Raw genomic sequence first — 21,424 nt, forward strand, 5'->3', positions numbered from 1 at the left:
GATGACCGTACGCCGAAACGTCGTTCGGATTTGCATGTGTCAATGACACGAGCGCGTTGCACGTTCGCCGCCGCCGCCGCCGCGGCCTATACTTTTCCTTTCAGCCGTGTCTCGCCGTTTCACTAAGAAACATTTCGGTCTGACCTCGTGACACTGAAACGGTGCGTTTTTTAATACCGTCGCTTGTGAAATCGTTTGTCCTTCTTATTAACGACCGTCTGGAATTGGTTATTGGTGATTTATAGCCTTAATGCAGACTTGATATTACAGTTATTTTTTTATTACGTGTAAACACATTAAGATCACGATCCTACATCACGTAGTGCCAAGTTTCAGCTGCATTGCAGCAGTAGTTATAACGCATGTCTACAATTTTACAGTTTAGGGTAAAAATAAACTAATAAAAATATTCTGAGTGTTGTTGGTACATAGTTGCTTGATATCTTGTAAGTTGTAAAACCCATAAAGTTAGTATTTCCTCTTAAAAGAAGCTTCTGACTCCAGATTTGGGATCGTTTTCGCCGTGAATAAATAGGCGTCGAAAGAGTTCGGCAAGAATCCTCTGGCCATCAAACACGTCGACTTGGAACGTGCGAAATCCAATAAAGAAGTCGCGCCACCTGCGCCTTATTACATTCTTCTAGTGATGTTCGCCGCTCGGCCCTCCTCTCAAATCCTCCCTAACTTTCCATGTCGGAAAGATTGCCGCTTGTTCAACTTTTACTTTGAAAATTCGTTCAATTAGTATCAGTCGCGGAGGAAAAGTTTCCCGGCGGAGTGTTTTCATAATCATACTATTCAATTCTGATTCGTTCGGAATTCGGCGAGCGAGTCGATTCCGTTCCGGAAATAAATTTTATCGACCTTTCACTATTCAAACTCAACTTGATATATCGACATTATATCGCTGAAGATCAAAGCGAGATTTGAATATTCACGATAATGGATCACCACTCTATTTTAATAGCGTATTTATTTTGATTTGATTTGAAAAATTAAGTTCATCTCCTAGGCGTGTCTCATCAGAGATAAATATGTTTAGAAAAATTGACAAATCTCTAGTGGTTGATATTAAAATATTTGTTGGTTCTCATTTCAGTACGTGGGACAATAGCGTCCCTTGGTGGGTGTCGATTTTAATTGCAAATACGATATTAGCATACACGCTTTGTGAGTTCTTGAAAGGTGCGAGTCGAAGGCGAGGTGTCCTTATGCGAACAGTATGCGGTCACGATTACGATTGAGACATTAAGTACGCAGTATTGTCATCGCTTAGCTATGTGAGCGCGCATCACATTTGCCAGTTTCACACGAGGATAGAACCTTTGGACCGTGCAGTACTGCTACTGTCGCCAAGACAGAACAGTACTGTTTACTACTCCTTCTTACTATTCTGCCCTGGTGTGAAACTGGCATTAGCTTACTAAGCTGTACTACTGAGTAATGTAAGATTAATGAGCCTTGGACATATGATCATCAATTACCAACATAGTAACAAAAACATTGTTTAGATTATAAAATGATCAACTACACATCAAAATCATGACGTGATTTTATACTACTATAATATTAAGAGAAAATTGCTAGTTAAAAATAGATACTAGGTGTGTTCATGACTAAAACGTTTAAATCACTTAACAATGAGTTTAACTTTATCTAACTGCAACCGTATATGCATTTAATTTATTTTTTTCTACAATTACAATAGCAGAAACAGCACTAATTAGCAGGCGGTGAGATTAAATTACAATAATGAGTGTTGGTATAACTGTGCAAGATTCATAATTGGGGAAATATTAATATGTATTTGGGCGGCCGGCGAGTGTTCAAAGCAAACATAGACGACCGTTAGGCACACACTTTCCAAACGGTGCTATTTTTAGATTGATTTTCACCGTTGCATATTTATTAAGAGTGTTAAATATAAAATTTTAATGCTCACCTAATACGTAAGCCGTCAATATATAGAAATATTCCAAGGTATGTAATTCAATGCTTATTTCTGAGTAATGTTTAAGGTTTAGAAACAGTTCTATAATAGGTTGGTAATTATAATAAAAATATAACAGTTTAATCGCTAAGTTTATGCGAGGATTCAAAAGCAAATTCAAAAAATGAGCATCTAAGTGTCTGTTAGCCAACGTAGACTGATAGCGATCTTTAAAAATTGATCTGACCAGTACATATAATTAAGTTTCTTGAAAAACATAATTTTTAATCGACTGGAAATCGTATCCTATAAAGTCGACTGTAATATAAATGCTAAGCGAATTCTCTTGGACATGAATAAAGTTGTAAAACAGTTAACATTAAATAAAGTTTATAGTTTGAACATAAATCATGTTTTGAAATGGCCAATGACCAGACCAATAAAACGTAATGTTCCGTGCGCCCCGCGACCCGCCGCCGCCCCATCGCTAACAATACCAACAAACATTGGAAAACCATGCAATCTAAAATTATAACACAAACATTTGTTTAAATTAAAAAATGTCGACAAAATTCGTGTATTGTATTGTATATATTAATTATTATTTAATCCTTTATCATTAACATAACTAAATGGTTTATTACAAAATTGCAAGCATGCTTACAAACTTTTAAATATGCTAATTGCTCAAAGATTAAACGAGAGATTGCACGGGTTTTTTGTAACGAGGGGGCAAGAACAATTTGTAAATCCATTTTGGTTGTATGAAAAATTATTTTACTTCCTTACATTTATAAAACTTGATGATTGTGATAAATTCGTAATTCGGAACATAATTTTTGTGTCAGATTGTATACAATTGAAATTTGGAAATTATATAATTAATTTTATTACAAAAAAAAAACAAATAGGAAAAGATTATGAGGTGTCATATTTTTAAAAATTATATTCATTGTTATAGTTAAAACAATTTAAAACACAAAAATAAATATTAGAGAAATTATTATTATAAATATGTTTTATCGACAGTGTTTGGCATCGATTAAAAAATAAATTAAAATTAATATGTTAAAATACATATGGTATATTTCTATTTATCTTTTACAGGTACGTACCGAGAGGCAACATCGGATCATCGAACAAACAACGAGTAAAGCGACGTATTGGGTATGTTCATTTTTTTTTAATTTTCTCATAGACAAAAGTTAAGAATCATTTTATCCAAATAACCTAAATCTGTTATAAAGTTAACGCTATTTATTAAAAATAACTGCTTTTTATCGCTATAACATTAAACACTACAATTATTCTCCGTTAATTAACTCAGTTATAATTGTGTGAGGTGCGATAATCTTTAATAACGTGATTATTCCGTGACGTTTTCCCGCCAATCTCATCGTTTTGGCGCCTTCCTTAGCGCGTCTCCCGCGTAAAGATTTACGATGTCTTATATTGCAAGGGGCGTAATGAACAGCGGTACGTATTCTGTCTTTTCATCAAACTAACTGTTCGGCTTCAATCTACTTACGCGTTGTGTCGGCCTCGTACACAATTTACTTATTCAAACGTTACGTTACATTGTATTCATGATGCTATTTGTTTTATACAGATTGTATGTGCTCACGCTACAGTACTGTTGTAGAGAAGTGAAAATGAACTGCCTTACTCAGTTTTATCTCGTAGACTTGAATTCTAGTGGTTTTATATGTACACTATGCTTAACTAAAGAAAAAGAAGTGTTATGGAATTAAATATAGATTTTTTTTTATAAAAGTCTTCTTTTTTCTTTTACATTGTATAATAGATAATCCGATGACAAATTCAAAAAAATTGTGCAGATAGCACTGTATACGAGGAAATGATAAACAAAACAACGCATTTGTAAATTGAAACCCTTCCAGTGCTGTAGCTTTTATTTTAATGGTGCCGAAAAGGGGTCCGAAGCGGATCCAGACATATTAATTGCGTCAGATGATTGTGCCGGCATCCGCGCGGAAATTAGAAGCATTGGACTGTAGAACTCACGCCCACCGAACACACAACACTAGGTTCACAAAAAGCAATATCGCGCCTCAACTTGAACAATTGCAATAAAAATATTTCTTCCAAATCCGTAAAAACAACGGGATATAGAATTATAGCAGCATTTTATAGCTCCATTGTAAGCGTTAAATTTATGGACGTTAACATTGGACCTCGCAATAAACGTTTAGTCCGACAGAGAGACGAGCCGCGGAACGATTTAATATTTTCGAACTGCCCTTAGCGTTTCTCGAAGCATCACTTCTCAATTAAGAAGCGGACGTTACCTCCACCGCCTCTTCAAATATTAAAGCGGTAGTACAGGAACAAATCCAAGAGCTCTTAATATTTTACTTAAAACGGACTGCGGTTTCCGCCACAGTTTTCTTCCGGCCTTAGCCAGACGATTTAAGTTTTGTTTAAGCGCTAGCTATACAGCCGCACTGTGAACTAATCCCGACGTTTCAAAGTTAATGCGGTGTTTGTTTTTTGTTCCTTTATTGCTCGTAACTACTCTATAATGTATCTGTAAATATATAACGGATATATGTAAATAGTCTATATATTAAAATCAATTGCGGTTCGTCAGTCTCGCTAAAAGTCTAGAACGGTTGGACGGATTTTATCTTGGTCGTGAAATGTTCATGGAGGTCTAGGAAAGGTTTAAAAGGTGAGATAAATTCGAATAATTGCCGGGAACTAATTAAGTTTTTTTTAATCTCATCCCACGCGGACGCAGTTCGGTGCGACAGCTAGTAGTAGTATTTTTCTTATAACTAGTTATGCTGAAATTCATTTCTGGTGTCTGGCATAAACTGCTAGTCTGAGTATGTTAATATTGGCTATTAACTGCAAAGGTTTATGATAATATATGAGCATGCAGTTACATTAGCATAAGTTTGTTTGAAATGGAGCGTAGCAATCAGTGTATGGAAATTACAATACTGTTGTACTTATAACAAACTTTATTTTCTAGACTTTAATTCTTAAGGGTCTTAAGGTTAACTTAAAAGTACTAACATATATTAAAAATATATGTATACACCGGCAAACCATTGTGACGAGAATTAAACGGTTATCTTACTAATCTTATTCTTACTAATGTTATTGCGAGTGTTTATTATAGATGGATGGATGGATGTTTGAAGGTATCTCCAGAACGGCTACATAGATTTGGCTTAAATTTGGCATAGATGTAGAACGTAGTCTGGAAGAACACATAGGCTACTAATTAATTTTTTTTTAATTCAGCGCGGATGGAGTCGCGTGCGAAAGCTATAAAAATAAAAATTTTATGAAACGATTTCTATTACAGTTATGTTATGTTTTTGAAGCAAAAATATTTTATTTCTTGGATAATCGTAGTATTCGAAAATGCGAGTACGAATGCTGACTAAGCAGATAGGGTATTAACACTGCCTTTAATGAATATTCAGACGAAATGACACCGCTCGCTGCGAATTCGCAAGAAATAATCTCCCAACAGCCGGCGATCATAAATCTTTCAATAACACTTCACAAATAAATACAAAATTCACGTAGCTGTTTTTAGTAACATAAATAATGTATTCAGTGTCGTACTAAAATAATGTTTTTGTTACTCTTTACTAAGGAATTTCAGGATACAATTTTTAAAACACAAAAAAAACAAAAGTAAGCTTAGAATTGTAATTAAATTTTTAAATTGAAAAAACAAGTAAAATTGATTATAACCTCACTAACAACTAACTAGTTAATATCGGTCATAATTAAAAAGCATTACACATCGAAAAATATTTCCCTCTTGTTATCATCGAAAACATTTTTTTTATATTATAAGGTGGCAAACGAGCGAGCGGTCACCTGAAATCGCCGAAATAGCGAAGTGACCGTTGCCCATAGACATACGCAATTGCATATGCGTTGCCTACCTTTCATCAACGGAGGCAAGGATGCACAGAAAGAAAACATTTCCATGCATCCTCTCATCCGGAAAATCCACTTCCACTTCCCATCCTTTTGGACTAAATAAGGCCTCCGGGACGCACACTCGTCAGACGAAACGCGGAATTACTTCCACTTCACGCCTGTCTTCTGTGTGGTCGTGGTATTTCACCGGACGAGCCGGGCCAATTCGTGCGAAGATGTTAAAGCGGACTCTACCACTGTTAACTCATCATCAACTTATTATTTGCATATATATTATATTTGTGTAGATACTGCATATCCATCATGTATTTACAGTTTTAACCATATTTCAGTATACATACGTGCATAAAGTACATATTCGTGCCGCGCTGTTGAAAATTAAACAAATTGTCCGACACAAACCATCGCTCGATTTATCCCAACATTGTCGGTTTGCTGTACGCAACATCTGCGCTGATTTTCGATTATCTCTCTGGTTTTTTGTTTACTGTTTAATATTTATTTTGCATTCAATTATTAATATTGCGAAATCAGAATACATTGTATAATTTCATACGCTATTTTATCAAATTAAAACAATTTAAAGTTATACATAACTTACAGAATAATTTAAAATAGAATGAATAGAACATTTTCTGTATTTACATTTATGTAATCGGTATACGATTCTTATTTTACTATATATAGGGTGCTACTTGTAAATTACTACAATTATTTTAAAAGTTCTTCACAACCTTGTAATATGGCATAAGGTATAAAGGATGATTAAATATTCTTTTACCAACTATAGTGCTTGGAATTCCTGTGACAATTAAACAATTGTTTGTACCCACGTTTGACGACAAAACGGTTTCGCGGTACTTCACTTTCCTCAATACAGGGCATACAGTCAACTGCAATAATATCAAGACAAACTCTTCATAGATATAAGGTCTAAATTTGAGCTATATGTATGATGTCCACGACTGTACTAAGTAGATTTCTTTTAAATTGAGCGCTTCTTTTTATTGTACAGTCACGTTGAAAATTCCAACTTTGAAAGCCTATCTATTGAACGCTTACAAAGACTTTTAGGCCAAAATAAGCTTCTATCTCTCGCCATCGCTGCTTAAACGCATAGTCATGATGATATCGCGAACTAATGTTCGGGTAAAAGGTGACCGTTAGGGTATATTAACCTAATGTAGTTAATTGACTAGCGTAATAAGAATCGATCTTAAATGGAAATATGTTCACGGAGGCATAACACTCGATGGCACTATAAAAAATTTACGACTGCAATGTAGTAAAAATACGTAGTAATTTTAGAAAAAAATCTATGATAAAAATGTGTTCTTTAAAATATCAGACTACAAAATTAGTGAGTTTTAAGCGTTGCGATCATTTATAATTTGGCGGTATGTATGTATGTAACAATTCCTCAGCCTACTAAGTACCGATTTGTAAAAATCGAAAACTTGAAAAAAAAAGATTACCTTGAAGTCGGGCAGAAGAGTACTCTTATTCGCGACGTCAAATCAAAATATAGGGTATTATATGGCCTGTTTTACTTTATATTTACGCTTATAAATATTACAAGAAAGGCGACGCAAAATAAGAGATTCGCGATTTTTTATTTACTGTTTGAATTTGGAAGACAACAAAAGATGTCGAAGCAATGGCGCAAGACGATTGCGGCCGGCGGGGGGCGAGGGAGCGCGACTTCCGGGGCCGCGGCGTAGGCCGGCACTGATTGCCCACAGATGCTTCAGTAATTCGTGTCAGTCCCTTGTTAATTGCGGGAAATGGATGAATTAATTGTTTTCCTTTCTCCGGCTTATTTTTCCTTTTAAACTCGAACGCTTAATTAATTGGATTGATTTAGATGGAAGCGTGCTTGGACTCAATAAGGTATCGCGGATCGCTCTCCACTCGGTCTATTGTATCATTAGTAGGCACAAGGGTCTTTTATAAAGATAACAAATAATTCATTGGAAACATTTTGAACGGAAAGATATCGTAAAATGTGGAATATGATTTTTTATCCATTGTAAACCAAATTTGATTTAACATGTGCTTCGTTTGTCTTTGCTGTACTGAAATTAAACTGTTCTTAATTTAACATTTTGTCATAATTACATATGAAATTAAACTTCCCAAATTAAAGATAAATTGTGGAAAAGTGTCGGAAGTATGGAAAGGCTGAACTTAACCTTTTTAATCTGTGAGGCGTAAAGATGAATCAGTGTCGTTCATTACTCCTTAAATGTTATAGGTTAAAAATATGTTTAATGCGGAATGCATTTGTCTTGTGTCGATGTATTTATAGGGGCGGGAGCGGGGGCGGGGGCGACGACCGCGCCGAGGCCGCTCCCGCCCAAACTGGGCCCAACTGCAACACAATACCTCATACAATTACATATTAATGCATTTCGTCTGCAACAGTTCAGATTTCAGTCTGCGGCCTGCGGCGGTAGGTATTGCAAACGAAAGACCTAAAATTATGTTAAGGCTTTGTCGAGTGACTAAATGCCTTTTAGTCGATCTTAGGATATTATTTAGTAGACAACTCAAGCTTTGAACCCTCCTGTCTAGTCACCTTCCTTAAGGGTTCAATGGCTTAGCGAATTGTAGGTTTCGCACACACTTTTAAATGTCTAGCCTCGGTCTAGGGTTAAAAGATTAAAACGGAAAAGAGAAACTACGAAATCCCGTCTATTTTTTTAAAATCGAGTTCAGACATTTATTAATTGGAAACTTATTTCTTTGTTTTTCAAACAATATATTGTTAAAAAAAGCTAATTATAAAACAAATTTCCAGACAAGGAATAAAAAGTGATAATCTGTTTTTTCTATATTAAATCAAATTCCTTTGTTATGTTTAATTTAAACTGTCTAGACTGGCTTGTTTGATTACCGTAATGTACACTTCCTATTACAGCGCGCAGTTATTTCGCAGAAGTCACCGCTTCGCTTCTTTAGTAATTTCATGATGATTTAACCACATCCGGGTAACAATCGTGTATGTTCAAACATAAACTTGATTGTTTCCTTATTAACAAACACTTTTAATAACTAAATATTAAACTATTTAAGAAGCTAGCAATTCAAAAAATGTATTAATGTTCTTAAACGTTTAGTCAGTCGCTTACTTTTTTAATTTAATTTATTTTCAAAGGATGATTTGAAATTTTGCAAATATTATCTGTTAACGATATACTTCTCTTACTGTGCGACTCCTCAGTCGATTAAAGGTAGGCAACGCATTTACAATTGTGGATGTCTATGGCCAACGGTCGCTTTGCCATTTCGGCGAATTCAGGTGGCCGCTTGTTCGCTTGACACTTTATAATATAAAAAAAAACTTACAATACTATACCTTTACTAAGTAGCGTGTATTGTCTTTGAACACATTCGTCGCACATGTTCCACGTATCGAAGTCACGGCGAAGGAAAATTGCATAAATATTTGCAACCTAAATGGCTGTACCGTGTGTCTAATGCTGCCTTTTCAATGACACCTGCTGTCTTTTGTTATTGACTTACACGTTTGATATGCACATGCATTGAAAATACACATTCGTACCGACAAAATATCTTTTTGTGTAGATAATTCACTTAAAATTTATACGTGTTTGTTTTATTATGTCATCTATTATAGTTAACAGACGTCATTAAAATGTTCACAAAACAATGCTAATGCAATATTAAAAAACAACTTCGTGTTGTAGCATTTTATTGACGATAATATTATGTTACTTCATTTCATCTTTAGCTAAACCTTCTCGCAATGCACGTCATACACTCGAAATGTGATCTCTCTTTTTGAAGCTAATGAACTCAATAGTTAAAATAGTCTAGTCTGCGACAGAATAAAACGAGTATTTAAAGCGATATGCAAATAATTGAATGATTTTACTATACAGGTCAGTCTGTCTGAAATAACCTAAAATAAAACGATAAAAGTATACGATTCTATTTGCGTTTATTTCCAGAATAGTATTTATTTACATCACCACACAAAAGACAGGCGTCTGATGAGTGTGCGTCTTGGAGTCCTAATTTACTCCTCTTTCTCTTCCCACTCTTTTTCTTCTAAGGAAAAGATGGGAAGTGGAAGTGGACTTTCCGGATGAGAAGATGCATGGAAGGGAAAAATATTTTCTTTCTGTGCATCCTCTCCTCCGTCGATTAAACGTAGGCAACGCTTATGCAATTGCGTATGTCTATAGGCAACGGTCACTTCGCTATTTCAGCGATTTCAGGTGGCCGCTCGCTCGTTTGCCACCTTATGAAATAAAAAAAACGTTTAAAGTATAATTATCAAGAAGTTACAGATCTTATGTTCATCATTTAACAAGAATTAAAAGAAACTTTAAATTTGCATAATCTTTGTAAACGCGTTCATATAAAGAAAAAAATAAACAGAAAAGTCCTGAAGTGTTCTTGATTTATTAACTGGCGCAGAAATAATATACAATATACTTATGCCCGAAAGAAACTTCCACAGTATTTAATGTACTATAAGTCTGTCTAGACGAAAATTCTACCAAATATACAGCGATATTTCTTTGAGAAAAATGTGTGTGGTAACATTTATATTTGCTGAAGTGCCAACACTTTCTTACTGTTTTGGCTGTGTCTTGATTGGATAAATTATTGCTGTGTTTAAGCAGATTATATAAATAAATTCAGCACTTATACGAATTCTGTCTAGAAACTGTGGAACCGTGGAACAACCAAGTTCGAGGACAATGACGGAAAAATATTTTTGTACGAGACTTTTCCATTATCAAAATTATGTTGCAGTTTCTTTGTAAATACAAAGGTTTAATTTTACATTTATTAAGGCTAATAAAACGCTATTTTGAAATAATATGATAGTTCTTTAGTTACCGAGTTAACTTACAATGTTGCGGTAAATGATTCCGCAACTGCTCGCTCCCATAATTCAAATAACATCTGCTCAGATTGCACCAATGAGATTAAAGTTGACTTACAGCTTTAAACTATGTTGGGAGATAAATGGATAACTTATATTGCGGGCTTAATGTTTCTGTATATTGAAATTTTTATAATATTATCTCTTAAGTTTTTTTTATCAGAAGGTTTTTATTTTAATGTTTCGAATCTAAAAGTCTTAAGTACTACCAGACATGAAAATGAATTATTTGAGTGGTTCTTAAATAAACATTTTGATGCATAAAACGGATTAAGAATTAAATATTCTATTAAATGCATTAAAAAATCAACGGTTCCCGAAACCCAACCATGGGTAATATTGACCAAGTAAACTTGAACAGTTTTAACCTAACTGTGTAAACTGATCAATAAATCGATTTTAATCGATATTAATAGATTCTGTAGTTTAATATTCGCTATCGCCGGGTCTAATTGGAACCGTGTCATCGTATTCGGGAAGGAATGGCGTATTGCGATCTAAATACCCGTATGATTGGAATGTCGGTTTCACAATTTGCAATTCAAATCCATTGTTCTGTATTTAAATTCATCTTAATATATGATCGCGGCTGGGTCTGTTTTGAATATTGTTTTTTATTGCACTCTAAACGGCCAGTATTTTAATATTTTTTTTAATTTTCCATACAGCATTGGCTGTTTACTTAAATATTTAATTAAAATATTAATATTTGCATGAGATTTTCTTTTAAAATCAAAGAATTGTTGATGTTTGATTGTTTTAAAATTTGTAGTTTATCATGATATTATTTACATGAAAGTATTAGGTTATTATTTGGCTCTAAAGGTTAACTAGCGTTCGCCCGCGACTCCAGACCGTGCGAAATGAAAAAAAATAACAAAATTAATAACCTATGTGTTCTTCCGAACTATGTTCTACACCGATGCCAAATGTCAGCGAGATCAGTGCAGCCGCTCTGGAGATATCTTCAAACAAACATCCATTTATCCATCCAAGCATACACGTTTATAATATTAGTAAGATTAATAAGAACGAAGATTATAAAATAAAGTACTAAGATCTTGCATAACTGTTTATATATTTTATATTTAATTTTAAACCCAGCATATGTTAACTACTATGCGAAAGTCAGCACTGCTGGAGGCGCGATGTAATGTAGCGCAAAAAACGATTAAAACAAGCACTCGTTTTGCCTTATTTGCCTCCGCTTATCCCGGTTCCGTAAACGAACTTCGAAATCCTGAATCGTAGCTGATTGAGTGAGCCCGCCTGGGGGTACGTAGTTATTTTCCGAGCTGTTTGGTGACGTTACTTCGGTCTCCAGAGAAATACATCTTACAGTTCATTTGTTCCTATTTGTTCGTCGCTTTTGTTTTCAAGGACCGATAATTGCATCTCTTTTGTTTGACAAACGTTTGTTGTTTCAATCATGCGTACATTTGTTTTGATAAATTACTTTCTTGTTGGTAAAATTGTGTGTGTACACACGTCCATAACAAACGTAAATAATTTTAATAATTTGAAAGTCTTGGTAAATTAGCTAATATCAATTAGACCTCAAATATCAGGTCTTGGTTTATTTAACTAGCTGTCGCCCGCGACTCCGACCGCGCGAATTAAAAAAAAATAGTAGTCTGTGTGTTTTTCCAGACTATATTCTACAATTGTGCCAAATATCATCAAGATCTGTTGAGCCGGTCTGGACAATCAAACAAACATCCATCCATCTAAACATTCACAGTTATAATATTAGTGCGAAAGAATGAATAAGTATGATGGGTCTAATATGGTTCATGAAATGTTTAATTCTTTGTTTTTAAACATCTATATTAAACCGAATCAATCTCAGTTTGTTTAAATTCAATGTATAATTATAAATTTTGCATAAATGGAATGTCATACTAAATAATTTTATTCGTAGAACGGCACACGTGAAACAATGCCGTTTAATTTGGTATTATCGATTGAACAGCAATGCTATTAACGCGGGTGATAATTGGAAATCCGGTTTTAAATTCAATAACGTCTCAATTGCATTACAAAAAAAGAATTTTAATTGAATAATGTCGCGACCAGTTCCCTCCGACGACTGACGATCGAATGACACAATGATTAATCAATAAATCGACGACAATTTATCTACATGGTGTTTCAATTGCAAAACCAGTCAATACAAGAACGCACTGTCTCGTATGAATAAAGATAACATGAAAACATTTCAAACCATTTAAAAATACCTATCCTATTGAGTCGTGTCTGACACTTTTAAGTTCTACGGCGACTAGACTGGGGATTTAAAAAGATATAAATAGTGAAGGTAGACAAACACAGCTATTAAAAGTTGAATAAACTGCTCTTATAGACATGATCTGTCGTGAAATAAGTTATCTTGTATATTTTATAAAGTCTATTGGAGAAACGCGTTGCAGTGAGTGACCATTGGTCGTATGCGTCCAGTTGCGTGGCGACTGGCGAGTGTTTGGACAATGGCGGCTGCATAATGCACCCCCACGTCATCAATCAAGGGCCCTTCCCCCCCGCCACCCCACCACCCGCGCCCTAAACCCCCGTCTAGTCTGATTTACCCCTACAGGTTGTTATCGAAATGTAAAATCTCGCAACAGACTCTCAACTAAACGATTTTAAAAAATTTAAATTAATTTTAGTTATTTATGTAAACTATGAATGTTAATTTTACGTGTCCTAAGTAAATGTAATGAAATTATGTCTTTCTTAACTCCTTTTATAGTATAGGAACAAAAAATTTCTTCTTTTCAAGCGATACTTTCATCTTATCTATATTATTTATCTACATATAGAATCATTTTGTATGTTGGTCTCGTATCGCATTTGCTTAAAACAAACTTACTTTCGCATCAATACAAATATGTACATACAGCAATATGTCGTGTGTTCGCTCGCCCAAACGGACCCCCCGCCATTCATTTCCAATAACACATAATTTAAACTCGTCGCCGTCGCTCAAATCCGCTTATATTTGTTCAACAAATACTGCTCCAATCAGAAACGGTAAACGGGATTAACATTAAATATATATTTTTAAAAAGAAAAATGCTTTTAATTAAAAAAAATAAGCTAACATTTAATTAATTATGCTTTTCTTCTTTTGGTACCATCTAGTAACGAAGGTTGGGGAACATCGTGGCAACTTAAACTCTGGACATAATAGCTCGAAATGTAAAATACGTAATTTTGTTGTACCATTGGCGCAGATTTTTCAGCCAAGATGTTAATTTCCTTCCCGGATTTCTGATGATGCTAACCAAACTCAAAGTCGTTAAATAGCAACTAAGGGTGTCCCTTAGTGTATTTTATATAAACTATCTACACTAATGAATTGTTTATTTAACCATTTAACGATAGTGCTACAATAAATTAAAAAGCAGATATGATTGTTTAAATTATTACAAAATATGTTGAACTTATTTGCTCATCTTTGAGGCAATATCTAGATTACCACGAGTTAACCTGTCAAGTCTATTAACCTTAATAGCCCGATCTCAATTTAGTTCAAGTTCCATGGACATAGTTTTCATCAAAGCGTAGGTCTCTAACCAAATATTATAGTTATTAAATCTTCCTAATTCTAATCATTAAAAAGTTTTAAAATGAGATCCTAGATATTTAAAGTAGCAGTAATCGAATCTAAAATGTTATCTACTAAACAATAGATATGTGAAAACATTTCCAAATGTACCAGTAACAAACCTGTTAAATTCCGACAAACACTTAACTGTGTTCAGTCTTGTTTACTATCTATATTTAGAATCGATCAACGTCAGACGGATCGACTAAGTAGGAAGTATACTGTAAATAGATACTCCGTATGTCGTATGCATTTGATAAATCCATTTATAAGTTTTATTTAGAAAACATGTTGTATTGCATTCATTTATTAAGTACCTAATAAACTGTTAAACTTCAAATTAATATTAACGTAGATGTAGAGCCGTAATATTATTTTCCTCTTTCATTAAAACAAGGTCTCGTCCACTATTACGCCCTTAAAATATCATGCCTAAATACTCAACTGATATCAGAAAGGTAATGGTAATCGTAATGGTAACCATGCAATAATCATCGCAATAACCCACTGTCAAAAATCAAGCAAATATGTACAAAAGTAGTATAAAATTGAGCCACCACAATCAGACTGTCACAAACGTAATACGTTTCCCGAATGCAATGTGTTAAAATAAAGCATTTCACATCTGCTGTTCACAACCATGCTTTACCCGTAATATTGTGAATTTTATTCACATCCAATCTGAACTTATGAGTCTAACCCTCATATATAAAACATGACGAAAATCATCGTACACATGGCAACAAAGTATGACAGCCACAATCGTCCGACAGAAAGCGAGGCGGGGGCGTATGATTAGAAATCGATAACTATATGCGTCACATTTCAGCTTACATAGCTATTGTTATTCCGTCCATTGTGATGTGACCCTGCAAATGTTATCTATTGTCACGATTTTAGTGCGTTCGTAATCCCGATTGCTGGGGATTACATCGCTTCCTTTCTGTTTCGGACCTTCGCTGGCGCATACGAACAATTGATGAATACTGCAAGTAATGTATGACCGTATATCAAATGACTAATCTCTACACTATTTCTTTACCTCGCATTGTGCGTCAAGTTTTAAACTCTATAAAAATTATAGCAAAATCCCTAGGAATGTATAAATGAGTATCTACTAGTTTTGTTTCCTTTTATTCAACAGCTTAGCTTTAAAAATCTGTTGTCAATTGTTTACAAGCTACAATGTTCCAAAAACAAATGATTGAAGTTATAAAACTAATCAGAAACAGACAAATGAAGGCCGCGCTGCACCGCCCACTAAAACATAGATTAATCGTTCAACAGCACTGTTGTTTGCGACATTTATCGGTAATAGATACCCTGTTATTACAACTTAAATAACGTGATTCAAAGTTAGGTCAGTTTATTGAACTTAGTTGCCAAATTTACAGCAGTATTTTTTGACGTTTGCTTATTGTATTAGACTTCACTTAAGCTATAACCCATAGATCCATATATAGGAAATTCCTTTTAAATATACGTTAAAGACCGTCGGTGGCTCAGGGGTCAAGCACTTGACTTGCAATCTGCAGGTCCTGGGCTCGAATCCCGCCATGTACCAATGTGTTTTTCGATTGCCGATTTACATATGTACATTTATCCGACGTTCTTACGGTGGAGGAAAACATCGTGATGTAACCTGCACATATCTGAGAAGAAATTCAAATTATTCAAATTGGCCAGCGTGGTTGACTATGGCCTAATCACCCTTAACTTAGGGTAGGCTCCGAGCACCTCGTTGGGGACGTACAGTGAGCTGATGATGATGATGATGATGATACGTCAAATGTTTTTGTAGTATTTTTCACGGATTTTCTTCTTCCAGCGAATGATGATATAAATCAAATTCGGAATAAATGACATGATTTATTGTTTATTTTGTACAAATAAAATCACTAAACAAAATAATTATTTTCCTAGTTGACCTAAGTAGAAATTGAAGCATATTACTCACGCTCGTAGCCCAGAGGGGTAGGCAGATGCTACCGATTTACGGGACTCTATATACCGCGGACTTAACATACCTCTTTCAGTTCTAGAAATTGATTATTTTCTGTTACTCGTTTCGTTGTAAATATCATAAACCTTATCTCAAGTAACATGTACAGGCACGCCCATGCATTTTATCAATTGTAAAAATATTTCGTAAACATATTTACAGCTAATGACCGATGATTCATATATCTTGCACATGCGAAGTCCTACTATCAAGAGGCATATCTGTAAGATGATGGGGGCAATGTCTTGTACATGACTAATTGCTAGCGTGACTATCTTAACGGATTGCAAAATCTATAATAAAGTGGGCAGATCACGTGTAGGCCGCCTGCACACTTATAATACAACAAAAACAATTATGCAACTTAGCTCTTGTACTTACAAACGTAAACATTTTTATTGCAGTTGTTTAGGAAATACTTGTTGTAGTACTACTAATGTGGTGCCAGGTTTACATTATTCCAGTCCAACGATCTAAATCAGCGCTGGATTAAAACTGAAATGTATACTGGAAATAACATTGCATTGTGAGCGTGATTTTGATCTCTTGACTGGGATAATTAAAAGTGGCACAATATAAGATATAACTGACAAAATTAATTTGATCGTAACTTTTCACTATGTAAGAAAACTATGTTGTTGTTTCTGGTTTTTTTTTCAAGAGATGGATCGGGACGACACGTTTCGAATTCAAAAATTGAACGATAGGACCATAATATGCACCTAATTAAATATTGCCCTCTGATAATTACGACAAATATTAAAAAAAAAATATGATGAATTTTATTGGGTATATAAGTACAAAAAATTAACAAACAAAAGAATAAACAAAATATTTTTTATCTTTTTTATTCATTCTCAAGCTTTAATGGTTATACGATATTGGAATAAATGTTTTAAAGATCACACGCACGCAGAACCACATTACGTCAAAATATGCGGAAGGTGAATGTAAAACTTGTTGCAATTTAAGGACATTTGCCTTGTTGAATAAAAAGGCGAATATATGTATAAATTTTCTGAGAGATCTCTTTAATCCGCAAAGATTTATTTAAACTAAAGCGTGCGTTTCATAGAGAAATATGAAAAGAAAATTTATATTGCTTTTTATCTACAGAAACTCATTAAGGAATGAAAGGAAATAAATTAAAAATAAAGCTTATATTGTCCATATTCCTTAGTTTGCTGATCCATTAAATAAGAAGATAACTATAAAATTTAACTCCGAAATTCGTCGTCATCAGCGCCCGAAGATATAGCGACAGGCTAGCCATACTAAAAAAGTTTTAAAAATTGTGTCTTGCCAGACTCATATAAAGTTTAAAGTTGAGAAATTCCAGGTTATATGCATTATAAAAACTATTCTTATTCTATTCAAAAAATGTGAAGTTTATATGCACATTAACTAACGCTACTCACGTACTCACTCGTATAACTGAACGTGTGAAGTACATAGGCGGAATTTTTATTGCTGCAAGCAATGTAACATTCCCATTTAAATAATCGCCGGACCCGTTTCTGACGCCGCTTCCAGAACACGGTCGCGAAATAAATCTCATTACCGCGCCGCAATGTACTTTGCATGCGACGGTAGAGACGTCCCGCTCTCTACGGAAACATCGCCCGCGCCGCTACGCCACCATACATAGATCACACGAGACTGCACAGTTCAACGACCTCTCTTATATTGATGATAATATAATTCGCCTCGCTTCATTTACCGTATTCTCTTAAATCTCCAATGGCAATGACTCGAAGACATCATGCGTTAAATTAGCCTGGAAATCATTCTTAATGTAAACGATTCTATTCCCGTTTTTGAACTATCAAGGTCAAACTCGTTGTAAGATGCAACGACCTTGTAGTCAGGTATTACAAATAACCCTGTAATATAAAAGTTGTTTACTGTGTCACCCGTTGTCTTGTGCTGAATTCCTAATCTGAGATGAATTGAATATTAACCATGACAGTAAATTGTGGAGTTAAATAGCGAAAGATACAACCCATATCACCTTAACAATGATTGTTATGAAAATTAATTCTGGCTCTGTTCAAAAAATAAAAAATCAACTTTGACATTGAAACTTGCCAATGAAACATAAGAAAGTGCGAACATACGAAGCAACCGGACAGCTTGTGAGCGATATACAACAGGGCAGTAAACGATCGGATCGACAAAAGCTATAAAACCAAATGTTGATATCTAAATGATAAATTGGGAAGCTATAAAACATGTATTGGTGTGGCACAGTGTGTGCGCTTGTGTGCAAATGAATCGGCGCGCAGTGCGAAGGACGCGGCCGCATTCCTCCGCCGCCGGAGATGACACACATAGCCGCGCCGCACCGCACCGCACCGCGCCGCGCACCGCTCGTGTGTGCGTGCGCGACGCTACGTCACTCGTGCGCCGCTCTCGCACTGCATCGACCTCAGTGCGCAAGCTCTTGACAGTTGCTTCCTGTAAACTAGGAGATTTCGAGAAGAATCTGAATATATTTTATTTAGAAGTTTGCGTTCAATAGACCTAGAAGTAGAGTAAAATATTAATACATGAATAGTAATATCGATATAGTAGTGTCTTATATATTAAAACTTTTATGTGCGTGTAGGAGTTGACGTAAAAGAAAGGAGTCGACAAATATCTGTAATTATCACCTACGTAACTACGTCACAGGCTTTAGTGCTTCTACATCTGATGAACTATACGTTCGCACTATGTGATGTTAGTGCGGAATGACTCAAAAACTATTTAATTACAGTCCATGTAGCGATAGAGCTGCTAATCTAGCCGGCGGCCGCCACCGCCGAAGCGAATCGCATACAAATGTGCCGACGACCGGAGCAAAAACTGCTGAATAATCCTCTTGCTATCCCACCTCTGTAGGTTGCGCTTATATCGTAATCATGCGGTCACGGTGCTCCGTGCGCGTTTCACAATTACATCTCGGATACTTTCGAGCGGGTTCATTTTGTATTTTTTATGTAGACAATGAACGACGTCATTTGTCAAATGCAGCCAAAGTATGTGCCAACTGCGACAGTGGCGACATAGGGGCATGTCCACAGACTGAATGCGATTCAGATTATATCTGACCTAGCCTAAGCGGGTGTTGTATTTAACATTGTACGGTAAAAATTAAACATTCTAGACATTTGATACATTATTCAAATTCTAATGATGTAACTTATTAAAGTCTAGGAATCTAATTGATAAAGTCCTGAATATTCAGGCATAGATGCCGGTCTAAAAAACAGAAAAAAAAGCACGAAATCATTTTAGTTTGTTAAATGGCTTGCACAATAGCAACGATTACTTTGATTGCACAAATAAACTTTGATTGTTTTATTGAGAAAAAATATCAATTAAGGCATTGTATGAAAGCGTGCGGGTGTATAATTGGTACACGTACAAATCGAAAGTCGCACGAGAAAACCGTCCGTGCAAGTAATTATTGTAGGATGTCATTTCACTTTGTATAAAGTAAAAATTCTGATGAAATTATTTGTAAAGTTTAATATGAATTTTTTTATATTGTTATATTGTCATAATCTGTCAACGTATGTAATTACATAAGTAAACCGTAGAGTATACGTTTTAACACAATCACTTTACAATTTATTTACCTCGTTACAGTAGTGGTTTAGTTCGGTTTTTAAATTTACACCGTGTTGGTTCAATGAATTTCTACGTCTGCAAATATTATATTTAAAAACTAAACGTATTATCAGAAATTAATATATTGTTCCAAAATTATGTTGTAAATTATTCCTAGTGACGTACACAATATTGATAACTGTCGGTTGCGCAGCGAATTAGTCACATCGTTGATAGGACAACAATTCAGGAGCGGCATTCGGAATTCCGGGAAGATAACTGTTCCTGTCATCGCGGCTTTGTTTGTGGCCGCCTGTGACCTGCCGGCAATCATTTGGGGAGGGGGTACGAGAGGAGGATGCTTGCGACTAGATGAAATGTTTGAGGCGCCTTCTAATTTGCGATACCCGACCCTCTAACGCCTGAACCTCGCTTTGATATTTAAGATTTTAATTGTTTATACAACAAAATCAACATTTTTATTTAATCACAGTAACAGTGTAAATTAGAGGAAAAAATAAGTTCAGTGCTTTTTACATTGAAATATAAAAAAATAAACATAACATTCATGTTTGTATACATTATGAATAATTTATTTAACTAAACCTTAGTTTACATAAAGTAGAATATTCCCAGTGTCTAGTAGTTTAAATGTATAATTTATCCATTTTAAAACCATTTGGATAATCGCAAAAGGGTGATATAAATAAATCTCCATACCAAATAGATAACAAAATTCTACAGGTAATTATGACATGAACTTATTAATTGTGGAAAAAAAGCTATCTCACACAAGTCACAATATAATGGTAATACAGAGAGGGATAAACAGTGCAATAAAGAATTACTACAGGAATTTTAAATCGCACGTAGTGAGTAAATCTTCACTTCATTCCAGCCTTGTTGGTCTTACGATCGAGTGATATTCAGCCGAAGCTTATTAGCCGCCCTAGAAGAATTATCGTTAGCTATTAAACAATAGGTTTCAAATAAGAATATCCATAAACGCTTCGCATTGAAACCATTTTGAGACCAAACATCCGCAAGTACCTATATATAACAATAAAAAGTTTTAAACACTTTTGGAAATACATAATATTCAAAGTGATGAAAAAAAGAAATAGTGAAATCAATGAAAAAAATATGTGTGACACATAAAGTATTAACATTAAGCGTCCTATAAATAACTCATAAAGGAAGCAAACAAAGACAAAGTCGTACAACATGATTCATGAGTACTGAAAGGGCCATAAAGGACTCGTTGGAGGGTTGCGGGGCAGGGGGGGATTATCTGCAAGCGACGGCGACGTGACGATGCCAACGCGACATCGCGACGCCTCGTCCTCTGCGAAGGACTTCACGCCTCCCAACAACCGCTAAGTAACAGACTATTAATACATGGAACAGTATTTTTTGTCGCATTTGATCAACACAATATTT

General features: G+C 34.9%; 1 protein-coding gene across 7 annotated transcripts in view; it reads left to right on the forward strand.

Moving 5' to 3' along the window:
* The window catches only part of shep (RNA binding motif single stranded interacting protein alan shepard), a 115,185-nt gene that overhangs the window by 69,051 nt on the left and 24,710 nt on the right, over positions 1–21,424 (forward strand). For 6 of the 7 annotated variants that reach the window (XM_013309232.1, XM_013309229.1, XM_013309230.1 and 3 more), the window contains exon 2: positions 3,038–3,097. The exons of the other annotated variant lie outside the window; for it this stretch is intronic. In XM_013309232.1, the coding sequence (XP_013164686.1) occupies positions 3,038–3,097 (60 nt within the window). The remainder of the gene's footprint in view (positions 1–3,037; positions 3,098–21,424) is intronic. 7 annotated transcript variants of the gene reach the window in all.

This window comes from Papilio xuthus, unplaced genomic scaffold (assembly GCF_000836235.2).
Source record: "Papilio xuthus unplaced genomic scaffold, Pxut_1.1 DF827777.1, whole genome shotgun sequence".
In the NCBI taxonomy this organism is placed as follows: Eukaryota; Metazoa; Arthropoda; class Insecta; order Lepidoptera; family Papilionidae; genus Papilio; species Papilio xuthus.